Genomic DNA, 20,361 nt, shown 5'->3' on the forward strand with positions numbered 1-20,361 from the left:
GCTGGGGGATTGATTCTCATGGCCGTGCTATGCAGACGCAAGGCAAAACTGACTTCCTGATGATTAGCGCAAATAACCCACGGGACAAAAGAGGACTTGAATGTTCAGATGAGTCATTGCATGAAATGATGTTGAGTCCTGTGTCCTTTTTTTTTTTTATTGGTAGTCATTCTTTTTATTTCTATTGTGCTTGGTGATAGTTAGCTGAAAAAGTTTTGATGAAAAATGGCAAGCAGCTCTACAGCCCGTCAATCTTCAAGCCAACCTTGGTTTGCTCGAAAGCCGCAGCGAGCGGCTTAGGAAAACAACCGGGCCCTCCCTTTTTTGGACTTATTTGTGTTTGGGCGCCAGCAGCTGCTCAATATAGCAAAAGTGATTTTGTTTGCTGCTCGTCGAGCGAAGGTTGCAATCAGCGCGGCTGTCGAGGTCCATCTCACAAGCGGCCCACTCTTTTACTGGCCCGAGAACTCGGATTGCACGATAATGGCGCGCAGCAGCCAGCAGGTGCCTGAATAAAGTCGCTAATAGAGCAATTATTCTCCAACAAAAGGTCACCTCGGCTGTGACGACGGGCCCACAAATCAATAGAGCTGACAATTACACCGGCCCTGCCTGGGCTCGGGACCGGGCCCGACGCCCGCGCTCGGCTCGTCGGCTGCCAGACGTCGGCAAGCGGATCGCCTTTGTGTTCTCTTAAGTCGCAGATTTGATTTCACTCCTCCTTTCTTGGCTGTCGTGAAAAATGCATGACGCTGCTGGCCCGGCCGGCGTCACGTGATCGCTTCAAGTTGATGTCGAGTAAATGTTTGCCACCGTGGAAAATGTTCGACCCGCTCACGTTTGTTCCAGGCTGACTTTTTTTCCCCCCATTGTCGTCAAAATCGATAAAACAGCCCGATCCCCTCGATGTAGAGCTTTTGCGTCTCTGAATCCTGATGGCGAATTAACTTTGTTACTTTGAGAGTGTAAATTTAGGCGGCACTAATTTGGACGACCGCTTTGACGAGCTAAGAAGAGCGTAGAGTGCTTAGGACCCGAGCCCAATGCTGCTTCACCACATCTGAAAAAAAGAGCGATTGCCTGACCTCACCAAGACAACTGTGCTTATTTCTGCCGCCTCGGTGAAAGATTTTTCCGCTGTCAAAGCAACGTGGACAGGCTGACCTGCCGCTCGTGGCCAGACACCATCGACTTGACAAAAAGCTCGTTAGGCAGCTTTTCACCACCGAGTAGCGATCCGCCGCTTTCGCCTTTCGTGCCGAGCGTAACGTCTTTGAACTTTTCATCTGACAGCTAAGTCTACGGCTTTGGAGGCTTCCTGGCCTCCCGGCGGTGGTGGTGGCCACGTTGAAGCGGCAGGAGAAGGAAAAAAACATTTCAAACTTTCAGTCTGCATTTCAAGTCATTGGAGTCACTCAAAAGGTCAAAATGAGTTCATCCATAAAGGTTAGCGCATTTACGCTTCATTGTGACCTTTTTGAGAGTACGATAAACGCACATTGCTTGGAATTGTCGTTGGCGGAACATCATGTCGTCGCTCTTGACGGATAAATCAAAACACTGCAAAATGGCCACCGAGTTCTGCCTTCTTTCCGGTTGATTCCAGCATTACAATTCAATTCTGGAGCTTTGTTTTTGCTCAGACACTTTTTGTTTCTTTGTAGGCTTTTTTTTTTTTGGGCTGGTCCTTTACATCAACAAAGAGGAAACGAGTTCTCATAAGCATCTGAGTTTTGTCATCCAGAGAGCACTTCAATCAAACTGAACGGCGACCATAACCGGCCCAGGGTCTCTTCTTTTGTTCATATTTTGTTTGAGGAGGTGATAATAAAAAAAGAAAAGAAGAGACGAGTAAAAGCAGCGGGCTGGAATATATTAGGCCGAGCAAACATCAGCGGGGCCGCGTTTTATGAGACCCCCGCCCGCCCGCCCGCGCACACAAATGCGAGTATGCGGCCGCATCTCATTTCATGCAAGTCCGTGTGTGCCTTTGCATTCTTTCCGTGACGGCAATTTATTTTTGCTACGGGGGCGAGACGGACGGCGGCACGTCACGTAATGGAGGCGCGAGATGATAAGAACAAAAGAAAAGTTACTTTTCAATCCTTCGTGCTCTCGGTGCGGCACAATAACAAAACCAATTTCTCCATCTTGCTTTTTTAAGCGATGGCCAGCGCTGCATGATAGCGCTTCCCGGTGGCCAAGGCGACAACACCTCGAGGATAAATGGCAGCGTGAAGTCGAGATGGCCAAAGTGTTTGCTTGTTTACCTTCAATTGAATGGTCCATCGTAGTTGATGAAAGTTGAGTTGCTTGACAATTTACAGAACACCACTTTGTTTTGTGTGGAAGCAGCACATGTTCAGTGACGCTTTGTTAGATATCATTCCTGAAGGGGGACTTAAATGTGATCAGCAAGCTTTGCCTTATTTTTTCTATTTCAGTCAGTTGAAAGGTAGTTGCAGGGCAATCAATCACCACGCCCGTTAGGTGTAACGATGAAGGCCAAGCTGCGTTTGTGCGGATCACATTTGGCCACACGTCGCCTCGCTCGCGCTCGCTGTCGGTGAATGTGATGAAACGGGCGGAAAGGCTTCCGAGTTGTTCCGCTTTTGTCTACAAGATGAATGTGCGCAAAAAAAAAGAAGGTGTGTGTCACTGCATGCGCATCAAGACAAGGTTTCATTCAAAGTGTAATGGATTTTGCTGTTTCACAGTTTTGTTTTGTTGTTGTATTTTTATTATTAAAGTCCTCAATGATCATCGTCGTCACACACACATCTGGGTGTGGTGAAATTTGTCCTCAGCATTTAACCCATCCCCATGTGATTTTGATCCATCCCCTGCCCTGGGGGAGAGGGGAGCAATGAGCAGCAGCGGTGCCGCGCTCGGGAATCATTTGGTGATCTAACCCCCCAATTCCAACCATTAATGCTGAGTGCCAAGCAGGGAGGCAATGGGTTCCATTTTTATAGTCTTTGGTATGACCCGGCCGGCCGGCGTTTGAACACACAACCTTCCAGTCTCAGGGCGGACACTCTACTACTAGGCCACTGAGCTAGGATTTTTTTTTATATATATATATATGCACAATAGGCACGCAAACTAGCGCCCAATCAGCTGCTCGCTATTATTAGACAAGCAGAAAAAAATCATTTATAACGTGAGTCATCATCGCATCACGCATCCCACAACCACGTCAATGTGCTGTCGTTTCGTTCCGCTTCTCAACAATAATCCTGTCGCCATTTTGCCCACTTATCTTTTCCCAGCGCCAAGCACATATGCACAAACACACTGGTTATAAAGTGTTGGCAAAGTGACACACACACACACACACACACACACACACACACACACACACACACACACACACACACACACACACACACACACACACACACACACACTCTGGGATTTCCAGTCTAATTGAAAGAAGCTTTGTTCTGAAAGCAGAAGATCAACACATAATTAGGAGAAAAAGGTATTTTGCATGGCAGGCACGGCTAAGCTTATTGTCTGCACCTGCAATTGTTGGACTATGGTTCTTTTTGTCTTCCATTGGGCTTGTAATTCATTTGGATCATAACAACTAGTCCGCTCGCCTCAGGCTCTTTTTCAATTACAGGGCAGAGGCTAGTAGCGGCGCGCGGGGGTCACTTCTCATCTGCTCCCGATTTGCTCCCTTCTTTCCCTTTTATCAACCAATTAGCAACTCTGTCGTCGTCATCATCACCATCATCAGCATCATAAACATCATCCTCTCGCGCTCTGGGTCCTTTTAGACCAAGTGTCAAACTCAAGGCCCGGGGGCTAGATACGGCCCGCTTCATGATTTTAAGACAAATTGCGCATCAAATTCAGATGTCAGTACTAAAATAATTTCATTAGGGAAAATAGAAATATTGCTAGCAATTTTTCCCCATTCATATTTTTTAAATATTTGAGCGATTTTTATTCGTCTGTGATTTGTAAAGGAGTTATTCGTCACTTAGTTCTGTAGCCGATATTGTAAATACACACATTTCACTCATTTATTTGGGTTGACAATTTGAATGGCCCTCCAGAAGGAAACTGTGACTTTGATGAAATAATTTTGACACCAACCACTGTTTTGGAGCAATTACAAAATGATGTTGGTGAGTGGGCTTGGTGTCATTACTGCGCTAAGTGTGAGCTTTTTCCTTTAAAGGAACCCGAGCACAACCTTGGTTACTAAAAGTGGGAGACAATTTGGAAATAGTGACATGAATGCAACAAAGCGATGATGGAGGTTTCAGTGCAGCTAGAAGAGCTTGGCTGCTGCATTCTGTCCAAATGTTACGCCTGCTAGCAAATCCTCCCGAGCTGTCAGGGAAGCAGGCTATTTTCTGCTCTCCTACTTTTGCAAGGTTGTCAAGGTTGTTTTTAACGAGGCATTTTGCTTGGCAGACCCCACCCCCATCTTGCCTCTCCTCATCTGCTGCGATGCGTTCAAGCGCAGATGTGTCACAGGTTGTGTTTGCCTGTCAAATCCGTCGGCGACCCGTGTGCGGATCATTAGGAAAATTCCCCTCCTCCTCCCGGCGCCATCGTTGTTTTTCTCCTTGAAATGCGTGAGGCGGGAACTGTTCCCCCCGGCCGCACTCCCTCTGATTCATCTCGTTAGCTGTTGAGCGATTGTCGTGTCGTCACTCCTCTCTCATTTCCAACACACTGCTCTTTTCAATTTTCTGTCATCCTGTCTTCATCTCCGTGCAAATTGAGCGCTGATTGACTCTCACGGTGCATCTGCGTCCCCTCCCGTGTTGTAGGAGTTGGTGGGCAGCAACCCGCCGCAGAGGAACTGGAAGGGAATAGCGATCGCCCTCCTTGTCATTCTGGTCATCTGCTCGCTGATCGTCACTTCCGTCATCCTGTTGACACCAGGTATGCCGCACCTGGTGGTGGTGGGGAGGGTGGGGGGGGCGGCGTTATTGCGCACAGACTCAGCCATTAGCTCACCAATAAATTGTAGCGCAAACAACGCAAAGAACGAGCGAGCCGCCGTCCTTTGTCCAAACATCGGCGCGCCCAAGATGGCTCAGAAAAGTTGGCCCGGTCACAAACAGGAAGTTAAGGTTGACGTCCGCCGCCCTCGTGCGTGGAAGCCGCCGGGTTGGATGAAATGAAGATGAAACGCAAATGGTCCGAGAGCAGACGAGGCGCCGCTTTTGACTGGAGTGGAACTCGCGCCGCCTGCGTGCCTTCTCGGTGGCGGGTCCTCGTTGATATTCAGGCAGCCACGGTATTCAGGTATTCATGCTCATTTGCCCCACAACGTGTTGGCTTCTTTCTGTTCACAGGCGAAGACAACCGTCTGGCTCTCAAGGGCAAAGTAAGCGTGGAGGACCTTTTCAGAAAAGATTTCAGGGTCCACGACCCCAACGCTCGATGGATCAGCGGTAAGTCGGCCTTTTAAGCCTCATCTGACCGAATTTGGAGGGATTTTTGCATTCCAAAATGCTAGTGCGGACCAATAAAGTCGCTGGCCATGGAAGAAGCCCGTTTGCGTCCACGGGCCGAGGCATTTATTGCGCACGTCCAATTACCTGCGAGCACAGTGCTCGTATTTCTCAAGGGTGCCGCCACTATTGACGCAATAAATAAAGCGCGGCGCGGCGCAAACTCTTGCATGGCTGCAGGAAGGCAAATAATAGACTTGATTTTCCTGGGTGCTCACACCACCGGCAGGCAGGCTTTTGACACCCAGATGTGACGGGATAACGAGGCAGATTTTCTTTTTCTGTCCCCGATCTTAGCGGCCTCCCCGATTGGCTGACATACATTTTCCCATTAGCCCCAATGAGCAGCGTGATTGCCGGGCGGTGGCGACCTCTGCTCGCCTTATGTTGCGGAGGCACGCTACTCCTCCCCGGTGGCCCGCTTTGGCGCCGCCCCAAACACGAGTCCATCACGGTCCAATGAGCTTAGCGGAGAACAAAGTGCCACAAACACATCTGGGGGCCAACATCTGTTCGGCGTGGAGCTGAACAGAAGCTGCACAGCAGGCGGCTGCCAGCGTATGAGATTTGATTACCTCCGCTGGAGTTTCAACATGTTGTTGCCTAGAGTCAAGCGGCGCTAAATCGCATGTCAAGAGCAAAATCTTGGATTCATTTCAACTGCTATAATGAAGGTCAAACAGCATCCGCTAGCACACACGTTTCACGTTTGACCCTTTTGGCCGCTTCCAAGGACTGAAAATGGAACGTCGCCCGCCCGCCCGGCCGGCCGCCGTTTTTATGTTTCCTTAACACAATTAAGACATTAAATAAGGTGATCATGCAGGACTTTTCATTACGGCGCGTAAAACTTTAGCGCTTCGAGCTGAAGATGATAAAATAATGAATTTGCGCTTCATCGGCGATTTTGACGCTCATATTCGGCAAAGAATAATATCTACTTTGCTTGCTCGTACCACTTCTTCTAGAATGAGGCGTCGCCCAATTAGCAAAATAAGTTCCGATACGAGACGTTGTAACAAAGTCTGGCGAATGAGAATTGACTTTAAACGGGATCTTATGGAAATTAGGCCTTTTAATTGCTCGTATGCAAATCTGCTCTCAAGTGTGAAATTATACAGCCAAGTAAATATTTTGTCAAAAAAAAACAACAGTGTGTTTAGCCAAGCTGCTCAGATTTTGGGCCCCACACTGGTTGTTAATGTTTTACTAATTATCTCTCTATACTTCTTTGATGACGTGTTAGCATGGAGCAAACAAACTCACCAAGTTCCACAGTGTCGATCCAATAGACATTCTCAAATGCACATTGCTAAAATGCTACATATTCGCATGCTACACAATGTACATTCACACTGCTAGAAAAGAGGCTGCCTCTGCTCGGAGACAATCAAATACGGACGTGAAGGTCGATTTGAATAATAGAGCGTGAGGTTTGACGGCGGCGGCGCAATCACGTTTCAGATAAGGCCACAAGGACTTTTACAGCTGCCGCAGGTTTCCGTGGCGACAACCGGATTATCGTCTGGTTTTAAAGATCGGAGGATAACGAAAAAAGTCGTCCCTTCGTGGACGTCGTGTCGTTTATTCCAAAAGATCACACGGCAAGTTGTGCCGATCAAAATTCAAAGGGCACATCCTGTTGAAAAGGGATCTGTCTGTCTGTCTGTCTGTCTGTCTGTCTGTCTGTCTCTCTGTCTGTCTGTCTGTCTGTCTGTCTGTCGTCTTCTAATCAAGGCGGTCTTATATTCGGGCCAATACGGTATATTGGCACGGTCATGGCCATCATCAGCACGGCGAGCGCGGGTGGCGGACGTCTTTCTAAATCAGTCCGGTGATTACAGTTGGGAGGCGCAGATGATTGGGCCAAGGTGAAAGCTCCCAAACGGGCTGCATGGCTAGGACCGGAGCAGCTGCTGGCCATTTGAATTTGGCGAGCGGGAGCAGTTTGTTCCGCTCTCAGCCAGCTGGGGATCCCGCAAAGAAATGTTGACTTTGACAGCGTCCCGTAACGGCGACGTGTGTTTTGTCCTCGTAGCGCGTGCCGTGCCCGTTTACAGCCTGAACGCCAATAACGCAAAAATAGAGTCATAATTGCCTTCATGAAGAACTCTTTGAACTGAAATTGCGTCCTCAGAATGTGTGACCTCAGCTTTCAAAGTTTCTTTCTCCATTTGTAAAGTTGAACCCCTACACAAGTAACGACGCCGGTGTCACCTCTTATTCTTTTCATTTTTGAGTTCACACATAATTCACACTGTCACACTCAAAAGCTACTTTGGAAAAGCGTTTTTGTCTACCTGCGGCTGTTGGAAAGCTCTTCTCATCTGTCCGGGACAGCAAAGTTGCACGTCAGGTTCCGCACCTGACAGCTGGTCTTCCGTACGCGCGGTGCCGCCGCTCTTGAAAAACTCTTTTCATTTGTATCAATGACATTGAAATTGCGCGTCAGTCGGTCAGCTTTTCAAAAGCTGAGTTCTTGATGAATAAGGCTGTCGACCGTGGACAACTTTTACTTTTGAATCAGTGCTTTCTTGCCTTCCTTCTCCATCTGCCATTGTACTTATGTTTCTTGAAATGTCAACGCCATCTTTGAAGAATGCACCACAAAATGAAGCCACTCTTCTTACCATACGTATTCTGCTGGATCTGTGTGACAAGGAGATAAGACCATGGAGGGAAAGGAAGGGGAGGGGGTGCCAATCTAAAAATATCCTCCCTTGCTCCCCCGAGCACGTCGCCAATCAAAGCCGCTGTAATGGTAATTTAGTCACCTCTAATGGTCAATTAGCTAGCAGCTAGCAAACACGCCGCATAACAATCTCCGGGTGCTAATTAGCTCAGCCGCTCGCTGAATGTGTGTGTGTCTGTGTATTTGGTTGAGCTCGCGTGTATGTCTGGCTTAGCGTAGGAGAGCTGATGGGCTAAAGGTGGACGTGAAAGGCTTGTTAAGCGAAGAGGACAAGCAGCGTCAACGTCCGGCGTCTTCCCACCTTGAAGGGCATTTTACAAACGAGGGAAGAAAACGACATGCTGATGATGCGTGTATTTCCGTAAATGAACGTGGACTACTTCTTGTCTTGTCCTTTGCAGATAATGAGCTGCTGTACCGCGACCGTGACGGCAACGTGGTCCGCCTGGACGTGGACAACGACGACAAGACCGTACTGGTACACCACAAGAAGTTTGTAAGTCGTCCAATTACAGGAAGGCACAGTCAGCGAGGAATTCCGTTCTAATTTTACTGCAGCTTCACTAATACCCCCCCCCCCTCCTTATTTTAAAGCTTCATTAAACCGAATATTATGAGTAAAAAATGTGCTGCGCATAGTTAATCCTTTTTTTTTTTTTGCTGCAAAGGTCTCCAAGGAAGCGCAGAGATGAATGCGAGCAGTCCGTGAATTGAAATGATGTGGCATTTTTCTGCTGCAGGAGATGTACAAAGCCAGCAAGTACGAGGTGTCCCCTGACATGAAGCATGTGATGCTGGCCTATAACGTGGCGCCGGTGAGTTCGGATTGGCGAAAAACCCGCTTCTGGATGTCCGATTTTTCTTTTACACCATCAAGGATTTATTTGTGTGCCTCCTTGCAGGTGTACCAGTACTCCTACACGGCGTTCTACATCATTTGCAGCCTGGAGACGCCGTAAGTCACCACAGCTCCATTTCTGTGCAATCCCAAACTACGACAAACTAGCTCACTTTTGTACGCGACATAAATGGCCGGTGACTCAAAGTGCTTCACGTGGTTCCAAAATGACAGAAAGGCAGAAAGTGGCCATTTTCTCCCTATCCCATTTTTCACCACAATGTTTCCTCAAGGTAGCAGTGTAGATATTGAACCTATGAATTGTTGTTGAATTTTTGTTTTGGGGTGGGGGGCCTCCAGGGAGACGGTGAACTTAAACCCGCCCGAGGTACGCAACGCTCAGCTGCAGTACGCCGGCTGGGGACCGCAGGGCCAGCAACTGGTGAGGATCGCCATTACTTGAGCGCATCGGCTCGTTCCAGAAACATTTGCGCTCGCTTCATTGAAGGCTCCAGAGTTGGGGGCATTGATGGCAAAAATGGTCGTTAGTTAAGTGAAGCTCTCTTTCCAGCTGAAGTTGACAACAAAGCAGGTCAACAAAGTTGAGCGAGCGCTCGCTGGAACGTAATTAGCAAATTGATGACATCCTGCAGTTCATTACCTGCTAGCATGCCGACGAGATTGCTTTTGCCCCAAGATGGCTGACATTTTTTCACAATGTTTTGTTATTTTGTTGTGGAATTTCAATACAGTAGAAAGACAGAATGATGGTAGGTTGTGCAGCACCTGCAGCTTGACTAAAATCCCTCGGAAATAATCATTTGAAATCCGCGGTAAACCAAGACCTTACTTCAAGTCCACTAAGCCAGGCTCGAAAGCCCGATCTGAAAGTCTAACCCAAGCGAGCATCGTCTTCAAAGGCTGATTTAAAAGCTCATTTCTAAAATACAGTCCTCATTTGAAAAGTTAACTTTCCTTAGAAATCCTGAAGCGTTCTGAAAAGCTGAATTTGAAACCTTTTTGAGTGTTCCTACAAATGTAACCTGCGCAAGTATCTTGAAATCTAGTAGCGTGCGGACCTCTGCCAAGGCCAACAAATAGTCGGAAGCCACCGGGCGAGCTGAGAGCCGCTGATGAAAAGCCGCACGTTTGCTTATCAGCATGCAGAGGGGGGTGCGCGGGGTGCGCGGGGTGCGCGGGGCGTCACCTTATCGCAGGCCACAATCTGCCGACGGCGCATTAGCGCCATGCCTTTAATCCGCCCCACGCGAGAGATCAGCGCACGGATTTCAACTTTTCTTTGCGCAATGGCCGAGGACACGTTAAGAAATGGGAAAAGAAAGCTTGAGGCTCAATTTGAGATAAGGTGGCAAGCGCACACACACACGCGTGCGGGCGGGGGAGCAGATGTGCCTTGTAGACGTGTTGGGGTGAGGCAGCGCCATAACTCTGACAGATTCTGGCCAACATTTTCGCACACTTTGCGTTTTCCTCTTCAATTCGTGACGCCGTCTTCAAATGTATTTGCCCCCTTTACCCCCTTCCATGTAGATCTTCATTTTCGAGAACAACATCTACTATCGCTCGACGGTGGAGAGCCGCTCCATCCGTCTGGTCTCCTCCGGGAAGGAGGGCGTCATATTCAATGGCCTCAGCGATTGGCTCTACGAAGGTAAGGCGTCAGTGGCGATTGGCCACTGAAGAAAAAAAAAAGCAGCAGCCTGAAAGGAGTGTGTGCAATTGTCCAACCGCCTTGATGATTCCTGGGCGGCTATTTCAGATCTATGGAGTGAGAGGTAATCTTGAATTACATCCCATTTTGTATTCTGCTGAGGCCTGATAAAGGCATTAAAAAAAAAAAAAACTCCCTGACTTTGATTTGAGTCACTTTTGCCTTACGGGTATTTGTGTTCCTGCGGCCGACTTCCAAGTAAAGATGTCAACCTCAGATTTCCTCTCTTTGAAGTGCGGCAGTGTGGGGGGGGGGGCGGCGTTTTTAATAAATTGACAAGATTGCATCGCTGCCGAGGCTCTCGCTCGCTCGCTCGCTGCCGTCTCACCTCCTAATCCCACAAAAGCATCCCTGATGAGATTTTGTGACGCCGCAGTCAGGGCAGAGCGAGCGGCTTTCCGTTCAAATCAATTGTTTTGTTCGTTGCCTCACAAACAAAGACGCCCACTCGCTCCAGCACCGCTGGGAAAAAGAAACAGCAAACTAAAGTCTTTCGTAGGTGAGCTAACAAAAAATAAATCAAACCATGCCATTATTATGAATAATGATTTACCCCAAAATCCATTTGAAATATTTTCTCTAATACTCATCTTCATTCAGGTCACCAATGTAGACGGGGAATTTAAAAAAAAGACAAAATAGAACTCAAGGACTTTTGATCATGTAAATCCTCTTTGGACTGGATTAAAGAATTAAAAGTAGTTTTAGTGCCCCCGCAGCATTTGGGTCTGCTGGTTAGGACTCTGAAAAGGCGGCGAAGAGCCTCCTCTCCCTTGCTTCTGAAGGGTTCACTGTCATTTATCAAGAAGAAAAGAGGATTGAGAATTAAATGGGCTGCTTTAATGATGCTAGTTTTGCTTCACTTGATGTCTTTATTATCTCAAAAGAAAATCATATTGCTCAACATGGTGCTCTCTGATGAAGAAAATCCAGCTCATTGGAATGCACAATAGCGCCGCCGCTTCTGCTAATTGCCCCAAATGAGCCCGGTGGCGATGACTGGACTTTTGCCCAACCACGTGCGATCGTTCACCTTGAAGGCGGAGAGGCCCATTAGAGGCCGCCGCCGCCGCCCGCCCGCGCTCAAGGCTCCTTCAGCCAATCGTAATCAGCAGTCGCGCCTCTCGCGCTTTGACGCGCCTCGCCGGGAACGTTTTGAGAAGAGCCAATTAGCCCGAGCTGCCGCTTTGCTCGCCTTTGTTGGGAGTCAAGTGGAAGCCGTGGCCAATCACAATAAATGTCTTCTTCAACATGTGCATGTCAATGGCAAAGCAAGAGAAAGACTGTCTACTCATGCCAACAACAAGGTTAGGCAGTAAGCAGAAGATATACACCACATACTCTAGAGCTTTCTTTTTCATGCTCCATGGAAAAAAATGACAATCGTCTTTTGCCATTTAGTGGTTCCCTTTTGGCCTTTTCAGTACATTTACAGTTTTAGCCATGATTGATTGTATCAAGATTTGTGTGTATGTTCTGCTGCCTGGTGTGGCAATAAGCAAGAGCCTGGAGCAAAGCTTGCTCGAAAGACTGGAGAATATTGGAGAAGTTGAAGCACAAAGTTCATTAAGGGCACAGCTCAAAAACGGAGAACGTGACGAAAATGAATGTTTGCAAGTCGGTCATCCAAATGTGCTCGTCTTTCCACCAGGGGCCACGCTTGAGCAAGATGCTAATGTGCCCAACACTCACTTTTCAAATATGACAACTGTACTTTGAGTTCCACGTTAGCCACGTCACGATTCCATGTTTTGATCTTGTGGTATTTCAGAGGAGATTTTCCGCTCCCACGTGGCCCACTGGTGGTCTCCGGATGGCGCTCGGCTGGCATACGCCACCATCAATGACACCTTGGTACCCAAAATGGAGCTGCCCATGTTCACCGGAATGCCCTACCCGACGGGCAAGGAGTACCACTACCCCAAGGTTGCTTCCGCTCGTCTTCAACTTTCTTGTCCTATTCGGCTAGAACGAATGCGTTTGTGTCCAGGCGGGCGAGGAGAACCCGACCATCACCTTGTACGTGGTCAACCTGAACGGCCCTCTTCACACTATCGAGATGAGGAGACCTGACGACCCCCGACTGAGGCAAGGCGAGAGCCCCGCATCGGGTGATGGCCGCCTCCTTTCAACGAGGCTGACGAGGGCATTGCGGATATCTTGTCTTGCAGTGAGTTCTACGTGACCATGGTCAAGTGGGCCACCGCCACCAAACTGGCCGTCAACTGGCTCAACCGAGCGCAGAACATCTCCATGCTGACACTGTGCCAGGCCACCACGGGAGTGTGCACCAAGGTCGGACTTGAGCATAAACGGGGCACGCCATTCGCCTGCTATTGAAAATGAGCTCTAAACTAGCCAAACATCTCCACTGTTCTCTCCAGAAACACGAGGATGAAAGCGATGGATGGCTTTACCGGCAGGTGAGAATGTCAGGAGCGGCGGAGCGTGTGACGTTTCCAGTCGAAATGATTTTCTTCACCTGCTCGCTCGTCTTTCAGAACGAGGTGCCTCTCTTCTCTAAAGATGGTCTCAAGTTGTTCTTCACCAGAGCCATCCCGCAAGGCGGCCGTGGGAAGTTCTTCCACATTTCCATGTCCATCTCGCAGGTACAAATCAGCCTCTTCTCCATTCCAATGCTTCGGAGTGGTTGGGAACGGACTTAAAGCGTCCAATATTCGTGTACAGCCCAACACCAGCGCCGATACATTGCAGTCCATCACGTCTGGTGACTGGGACGTCACCGAGGTCTTGGCCTACGACGAGCACAGCCAGCGCATGTGAGTCGGAACGTTGCCAGGCGGGATACAGGGCCCCGATTGGCAACCTTGTTTCATCATTCCAGATACTTCCTGAGTACAGAAGACGGGCCAAAGCGTCGCCATCTCTACAGGTGCCTTTCCTGCACGTTCCCGGGCCCAAACGAGACTCAAACACATTTGGTTTGTTTTTTTTGGTCAGTGCCGACACCTTCGGCTCGTTCAACCGTCGCTGCCTGTCGTGCGGGCTGCCCGACGCGTGCGGCTATGTCGCCGGCTCCTTCTGCCACAACATGAGCTACTTCCTTCTCCATTGCCAAGGTGCCGTTGAAGATCCATTTTGTTCTGCAACCATATCGGGTTTACAGAATAGCATTGTGAGTATCCAATCACATCATCTGTCGTCGGGGGAAATGAGATTCCTCGAGGAGAGCGCTTTCCGTCGGCCCGCTGGGACGAATGATTTGATAAAGTTGTGACATCATCACGGTCACAGCAGCGGGATTGGGAGCGCGGCTACAAGAACAAGTGTGACCTGAGTGGCGCTACACTCATTTCTTTGTCTGCTTTCAAGGCGGAGATGTTGTCTGGCCACAAAGTTGTTTTTGCCATCTTTACCTACAAGGTCTTGGCGTGTTTATTTCTTTCCGCCTCAATCCAGAACCAAACAAAACATTCACGTCGTGAGACGTGGACCTCTGAAGCCCGAAGCTCAGCGTGGCAGCGTGCGTATGATTTGTTGGTGCCAACACATTTTGTCGCCATTCTCCATCTAGGGCCGGATGTGCCGTTCGTGTCCATTTACAAGACGCAGACGGATGGCAAAGAGGTCGATGCCCATGTCGATGGGGAGACACGGGACAGACCCAGTGAGTAATTGAGCGCGCATAGAACACAAGCCTTTATAGCAACAACAATAACAACATTCACAATCAGTGGATCTTTTTGAGGTAATCTGATTACTCCTTGTCATGAAATTACAAGCGTGCGTGAGCCATGTAATCACATTTTTCCCTCCGGCTGCTCGAATACGCGTCCAATGCGTTGACATCAGGCCGCCGATCGATTCTCCTGCAATCGAGCAGGTTGGATTGGACTTTTGAATTCCACTGACTACTTCTTGTGCTTTGTGGTGCTCAGGTATGATGGAGGTGTACAGAGTGGAGAGCAACCAGCCACTGAGACGGACACTGGACAACATGCAGAAGCCCGTGGCGGAGTTCCGGGATGTCGGCGTTGACGACTACAGTGCGTGGTGTGAAAACGCGCCGCGCGGCTCCATACCGTCTTCGTAACCCATCTTGTGTTTGCTCTGGTGTTTCTCAGCGTTAGCCATGCAGATCCTGAAACCCGCCGGCTTTGTGGAGTCGGCCAGCTATCCTCTCGTGCTGCTCATGTATGTGCCGTGTGTGCGCGCGCTTTGCGGACAACTCAAGTGCATGCCTTGCAAATGAGCAGCAGCAACAACTCAAATGGTTGATTGTGCCGGCGCAGCGACAGCGCCCCCGGTGGCCAGAGCGTGTCAGAGCGCTTCCGCCTGGACTGGGCCACGGTGCTGGTGAGCAGCTTCGGCGTGGTGGCGGCGCGCTGCGACGGGCGGGGCGGCGGCTTCCGGGGTACGGACCTGCTGCAGCGCATCCAGAAGCGGCCCGGCATCCTGGAGGAGCTGGATCAGCGCCAGGCCATAAAGTGGGTGCAGCCGGCTGGCAAATTCCAGGCATCATATCTGATGCCTTTTTGTTTGCGGCAGCATCATTCTGAAGGAGCCCTATATCGACAAGGCCCGGGTGGGTGTCTTCGGACAGGTAAGCTCGGTTGTGTGATTCTCAAGCGCCAGGAAGAGATTTCATCCCACTTAGATTCCAAAGCACAATTTGAACCATTCTTGTGGAGACTTTTGAGACCACAATGCTAAGAATGCTAAGCATCTGTGTTGTGCTATCGTAGGAGTACGGCGGTTACGTCACTAGCTTGTTGCTAAGCAGCAACCTATCTCCTGCCAGATGTGGCGCCGTCCTCTCGCCTATCACAGACTTTGAATTATACGGTGAGGATCCATTTTTGATTTCCAGTCCAGGGTTTAGCTGTAGCTAACGCGTCTCCTTTTGTTCCAGCTTCCGCCTTTTCCGAGCGCTACCTGGGGATGCCCAAACCCGACCCTCGTGCTTACGCGGTACTAACGCCTCCGTTCCGTCGATGACCTTTTTGCCTTGCTTGCCGCGTCCTCTTTTTCACACCATCTCTTTTGGTGTCCGCTCGCCGCTCAGATGGCCAACCTGGCGCATCGAGCGGCTCAGTTCCTGGACAAGAAGTTCCTCATCATCCATCCGACGGCGGACGGTAAGAAAGCCACGCGGTCGCCGGCCGACGTACCGAGATGCTGACCAATTGAGCTTTTTTCTCTTTCTTGCAGAAAAAGTTCACTTCCAGCATTCGGCCAAACTTATTGCTCAGCTCATCCGCGAAAAGGCCAACTACACCTTACAGGTAACCAACCGGCACAAATGACATTGAGATATTGCCTTGCGTGTCTGTAACCGGAAAAGAACATTTTGCTTTTGAAATCAACAACAAAGCGACTCATTTTGTTTTTCTTGTAAGTTACAGCTGGTCCCCTAACCCTGACAAATATCCATCTTTTTCCCGATATGTTCTCCTCAGATCTACCCGGACGAAGGCCACTTCATCCACAACGAAGCCACTCGGCAGCACCTCAGCCAATCGCTGGTCAACTTCTTCGAGGAGTGCTTTAGACTACCCGAGCACATTTTGGAGGACGAGCCGGACGAGGATGCTGAAGACGAGGGTTAGGGTTAGCCTGGACCGCACTTAGACCCCCCCCCCCCTTGCTCCTTGCACGCCCCTAAAAATGGACTAGCCACCCCACTGTTCCCACACCGGACGCGTCCTGGGTTTTACGCATCTACTTGGACCTCGCGGCGAAATTGAGACTGCCTCCGGAGCAGTCGAGGATCACCTCCATCTCTAAACCTGGAAGCCCAAAGTGTTCCCAGATATTCCGATGGACGAGCTCTCACGTTGACTGGACGCTTGCAGAATCTTGTATTATATGCATTTTATGGGACTTGGGTGGCAATTTTCTAAAGATGTGAACTTTTCATGTTGCACTGTCTTCTATCATTTTTCTTTTGTTGTCAATGTTTGTAAAATAGCACACAAGATCAAATGTTTTCACCGTGTTATTGTGACGTCCAAGAAATGGTTGGGGAAGATCACCTTTCCTCACTTTTGTCACCATACTGCCTTAGTTTGTCACAAAGACGACGTAAATACGTCACAATAGGCGAATGCATTCATGAGCAAGCGCACTTCATAAAGCTATCTTGAATCCTTCAAATGTTACTGGTGATATTTCTGGAATTATTGTTTTGATGCTTTTTTAGTGATTGTTTTTTCTCAACTGAATATGGGCTACATGAGCACAAGGCTAACGTGTACTGTACAGAGTCCGCATGGTTTCTTATTTTTAAGAGGATGAATTTATACTTGAAGCAAATGTGAATTCTATTAATATGAGTGCAGTCCTCAGATGGTGGATGAGTAAACGAGGGCCTTGGCTTGGGAAGGAGCCCTCCCTGCCGATAGTGTTGAGTTCAAGTTAAATTCACAAGCATCATTTTCTTTCCACCTGCTTGTTTTCTTTCATTACCTATGAATAATATTGCCGCACTGTCTGTTTGACATCTTGAATGTTCCATTCATTCTATTTCCATGTTGTGAGATGAGCCTCTCTGCCATATAAATGTTAGTCAGAGAAAGACCATATTTTATAAGTATGTCAAGCAACTATGGAAAATGGAAATAAGCAGATCAATATTCAGATTCAATAAACACCTTTTTAATCAATATGGCTGGAAAATGTTTCACAATTTAAAAAAATTGTTTCAGTGGAATTCAGTTGAAGATGAATTGAAACCAGAGCAGCGTTAAATGCGTTTGTGGTTGACGACAATGCGCATCCCATCGGTCTCATGGCCATCAAAATAAAAGCGGTGTATGTTAGTGTTGACATATTTTGATCGTATGATTATGTTGTGATGTTGACTAGTATCGTTAACTTTGTTAAAACCTTCCTACTTTCCTTGACTCGTGGAAACTTTCCACAGTCGGTTGTTGAAAGTTTCCAAATGACGTAAGCATGCTTGCTTAGCTGCCGAAACCTGTTCATTCTCACACATCCCTGTTTTCTCTAGATAAATATTCCCTTTTAAGAGGCGAAAGGCAAAGACGCTATAGTGAGGAACACTCTAAAAGTGTACTTGTGGGATAACATCATTGAAGGTCAGATTTGAAATCAGAGGCAAAGGTCCAAATTCCAATCCACAACGTGCTGCACAACATGAGCAAAACATGGGCACAAAATCATTCAAAGAATCAAAGTCAAGAAAGAAGAGTATAAATTGCAGAGTTTGGAAGTTTTATTTTGTGTCAAAGTGATTTCATAGGATATACATAGTTTCTCATGAGGCGGGAGGTGTCAGAAATAGTAGATTTGCTCAAAGACGCTCTTTGCGCTGGCTCTCACGGGACTGAAGTTGTAGATGAGCGCCTGACTCTCCTCATCCTTTGTGGCAAATCGGTGGAAGTTCTTCCTGGCTGCGAGCGCAAGCAAAAACAAGCGCACCTTCAGCGAGGGAGGCAAGAGCGCACAGGCCGCTTTCCTACCTTGGCCCACAAAGAATTCTGCCATGTAGAAGGTTAGGCGCACTCCCGAGGGCGTGTGCGCCACATACGGCTTCCTCCACTCAAAGGCGTTTTTCTCCGGGTGCCACTGCGTGCCGTAAATGGGGTAGTCGAACGCTGCGGAGGAGCGCACGGGCGGCCGGCGGGCCGTCTGTCAAGAAAAGCGCAAGGCCGTGGGAGTCGGCGGCTCATCCCGTGCGTGTACCTTCCATCGTGGAGACAAACTCGGTTTTTCCGTCTGTGTTGGTGGAGAGGACTTTGTAGAAAGAGGTCAGAGTGTTGCTGCTGTTGTACGCCTGCATAAAAAACAAGAAAAGTTGGCAAAAGGGCAGCAACGTCGCAGCACGATGGACGGTCATACCTCCATGGGCAAACTCCAGCGGTGCGAGTTCTCGGTGAGCGGTTCCGAGGCTAACGCATCCATGAGCTCAGCGGGGAAGTCTCGGAACATTCTGCTGCCTTTGGCCTCTGGGGGTACGGTGAGGTTAACCGTGACCACATTTCTGTTGAGATAAAGGGGCCAAGCGGGTGGCGAAAAGCACACCTTTGGTGAAGTTGAGCGGCAAGGACACGCCGCTGGTGTTTGTGCGCGTCAAGAGCGAGACGCCGTTGGTCAAGAGGAGGAGCATCTCCAGGCCCAGGCACGTTCCCCAGATGGGGAAATGGTCGCCCCTCTGCTTGGCCTGTGCCGCACACATCCAATCTCTGGCTCACGAGAGCGGGTGTTTGTTGCACACAACCACGTGCCTACCTCCAGGCTCATCTTGTAGAAGATCTTGGCGCTTCTCTGGTAGCCTGATGAGAAGATGCTGGCCCCGCCTCCTGGGAAAAGCACGCTGCAACCACCGGCGAGAATACACAACCGTGATGAGAATGTGCCAAACTGGCAAACGTGAGAAAATGCAAACGCCAAATGGATTTGATCATTTGAGATGTTTTCGTGAACGTGGTAAAACTTTGGAACGGAGCCAGCGAGCCCATAAGTATACTGCGGGACTTTATCAGGGGTGCGGGACAACAACAGAAAGTCAATCAAGCGGCTACAGGCAGAACTCATGTTCTCCATGACAACATTTGGGTTTTTCAAACAATCGTTGACATTCTTCGGACAGAGCTGAATTGGCCCGAATGAACGTCTGTGCCAAATGGAGGCCTTTTGCTCCTTCCGCAATGAAGTTGAAAATATTGCCTCTCTATATTGCTTGTGTGAGTCACGTGCACACAGATCCATGGACTTTGGAAAGGGTTAGTGACCGCAGACTCACCAAGCAGTCAACGTATGGAACACTATAGATGTGCCAGAAGCAGCAATGTTCACAAGTTCATGGCTTTGTTGATGTGACTACATTTGAAAACACAAAAACCACAACAAGCAAGCAACTAGCAAAGCGTACGTACCCATTAATGGAGTCGAAGAGTCTCCTGTACTCTTCATCAGTCTGATTGATCCTGCAAAGAGATTCAGAGTCCAATGCACCGCAACGACAACGAGTTGATGGTGATGATGTGGAGCCGAACCTGATGGGGACCACTCGGGCTCCTGCCACCTCCAGGAACTTGACATAGGAGGCAGCGATGTAAGAAGTCGTCTTTTCTTGAGGTGTGGACAGATCCTGCGCCAATATGCCTTCGATAGAGAATGAACAAAAACACGTTGAACAAAAAATAAACAAGTCAGCTCAAAAGAAGACAAGTTGAAAATGGAGGAAGTTGACCTATGATTGGCTCGTCGTTGGTGCCAACTTTCGTCGTGTCAAGCGGCGGCAGGCAAAGCAAAACAAGCAAAGAAACGCAAAACGTGAGCACAAACATGTTTCGTAGAGAAAAACAGGAGGACAGAGACGATTCCACTGTGCGGCAGCCTCGCTTGGACAACAACTTGTCGATAACATTCATCAGAAATCATTTAGGAGCGACGTGAAAATCGATCAATGGGACTTGTAACCTTTGGATAGGAGATCCAAGTTGTCAATTACGGGACTCGCGGCTTGTGTCAGCCCGCCGGAAGTGCCCCTGCAGCCACTTCTCTTACTTCAAAGTAAAATAAAATAAAATAGCGAGAATATTTTTTTTCTTTTGTTATTACTTCACTCCTTGTAATGAATTCCATTAATTATCCAAGTTAACATTAAGACAATCCAAATTTGATTCTA

At 48.7% G+C, this 20,361-nt stretch overlaps 2 protein-coding genes across 4 annotated transcripts in view; one reads left to right on the forward strand and one right to left on the reverse strand.

The window, feature by feature from the left end:
- LOC147041430 (A-type potassium channel modulatory protein DPP6-like) overlaps nt 1–17,351 on the forward strand; it is a 36,449-nt gene extending 19,098 nt beyond the window's left edge. For all 3 annotated transcript variants that reach the window (XM_085938752.1, XM_085938749.1, XM_085938751.1), the window contains exons 2-26: nt 4,794–4,908; nt 5,325–5,423; nt 8,577–8,671; nt 8,916–8,990; nt 9,078–9,130; nt 9,374–9,455; nt 10,565–10,685; nt 12,517–12,671; nt 12,736–12,833; nt 12,917–13,040; nt 13,130–13,168; nt 13,247–13,354; nt 13,434–13,525; nt 13,591–13,638; nt 13,707–13,825; nt 14,281–14,373; nt 14,645–14,752; nt 14,831–14,900; nt 14,999–15,193; nt 15,255–15,309; nt 15,452–15,551; nt 15,619–15,677; nt 15,772–15,844; nt 15,918–15,991; nt 16,166–17,351. In XM_085938752.1, the coding sequence (XP_085794878.1) occupies nt 4,794–4,908; nt 5,325–5,423; nt 8,577–8,671; nt 8,916–8,990; nt 9,078–9,130; nt 9,374–9,455; nt 10,565–10,685; nt 12,517–12,671; nt 12,736–12,833; nt 12,917–13,040; nt 13,130–13,168; nt 13,247–13,354; nt 13,434–13,525; nt 13,591–13,638; nt 13,707–13,825; nt 14,281–14,373; nt 14,645–14,752; nt 14,831–14,900; nt 14,999–15,193; nt 15,255–15,309; nt 15,452–15,551; nt 15,619–15,677; nt 15,772–15,844; nt 15,918–15,991; nt 16,166–16,315 (2,400 nt within the window). In that variant the 3' untranslated portion in view covers nt 16,316–17,351. The remainder of the gene's footprint in view (nt 1–4,793; nt 4,909–5,324; nt 5,424–8,576; nt 8,672–8,915; nt 8,991–9,077; nt 9,131–9,373; nt 9,456–10,564; nt 10,686–12,516; nt 12,672–12,735; nt 12,834–12,916; nt 13,041–13,129; nt 13,169–13,246; nt 13,355–13,433; nt 13,526–13,590; nt 13,639–13,706; nt 13,826–14,280; nt 14,374–14,644; nt 14,753–14,830; nt 14,901–14,998; nt 15,194–15,254; nt 15,310–15,451; nt 15,552–15,618; nt 15,678–15,771; nt 15,845–15,917; nt 15,992–16,165) is intronic.
- A 581-nt stretch (nt 17,352–17,932) lies between these two features.
- On the reverse strand, nt 17,933–20,210 carry ggh (gamma-glutamyl hydrolase (conjugase, folylpolygammaglutamyl hydrolase)). The gene is made up of 9 exons (XM_085939384.1): nt 19,924–20,210; nt 19,727–19,835; nt 19,607–19,657; nt 18,960–19,044; nt 18,753–18,891; nt 18,570–18,676; nt 18,414–18,504; nt 18,191–18,325; nt 17,933–18,121 (listed from the first exon to the last, which is right to left on the reverse strand). The coding sequence occupies exons 1-9, from the start codon at nt 20,102–20,104 to the stop codon at nt 18,003–18,005; spliced, it is 1,017 nt and encodes a 338-aa protein (XP_085795510.1). The 5' UTR covers nt 20,105–20,210; the 3' UTR covers nt 17,933–18,002.
- Nucleotides 20,211–20,361: the final 151 nt, after the last annotated feature.

This window comes from Syngnathus leptorhynchus, chromosome 19 (assembly GCF_054491065.1).
Source record: "Syngnathus leptorhynchus isolate UIUO chromosome 19, UIUO_Slep, whole genome shotgun sequence".
NCBI lineage: Eukaryota > Metazoa > Chordata > Actinopteri > Syngnathiformes > Syngnathidae > Syngnathus > Syngnathus leptorhynchus.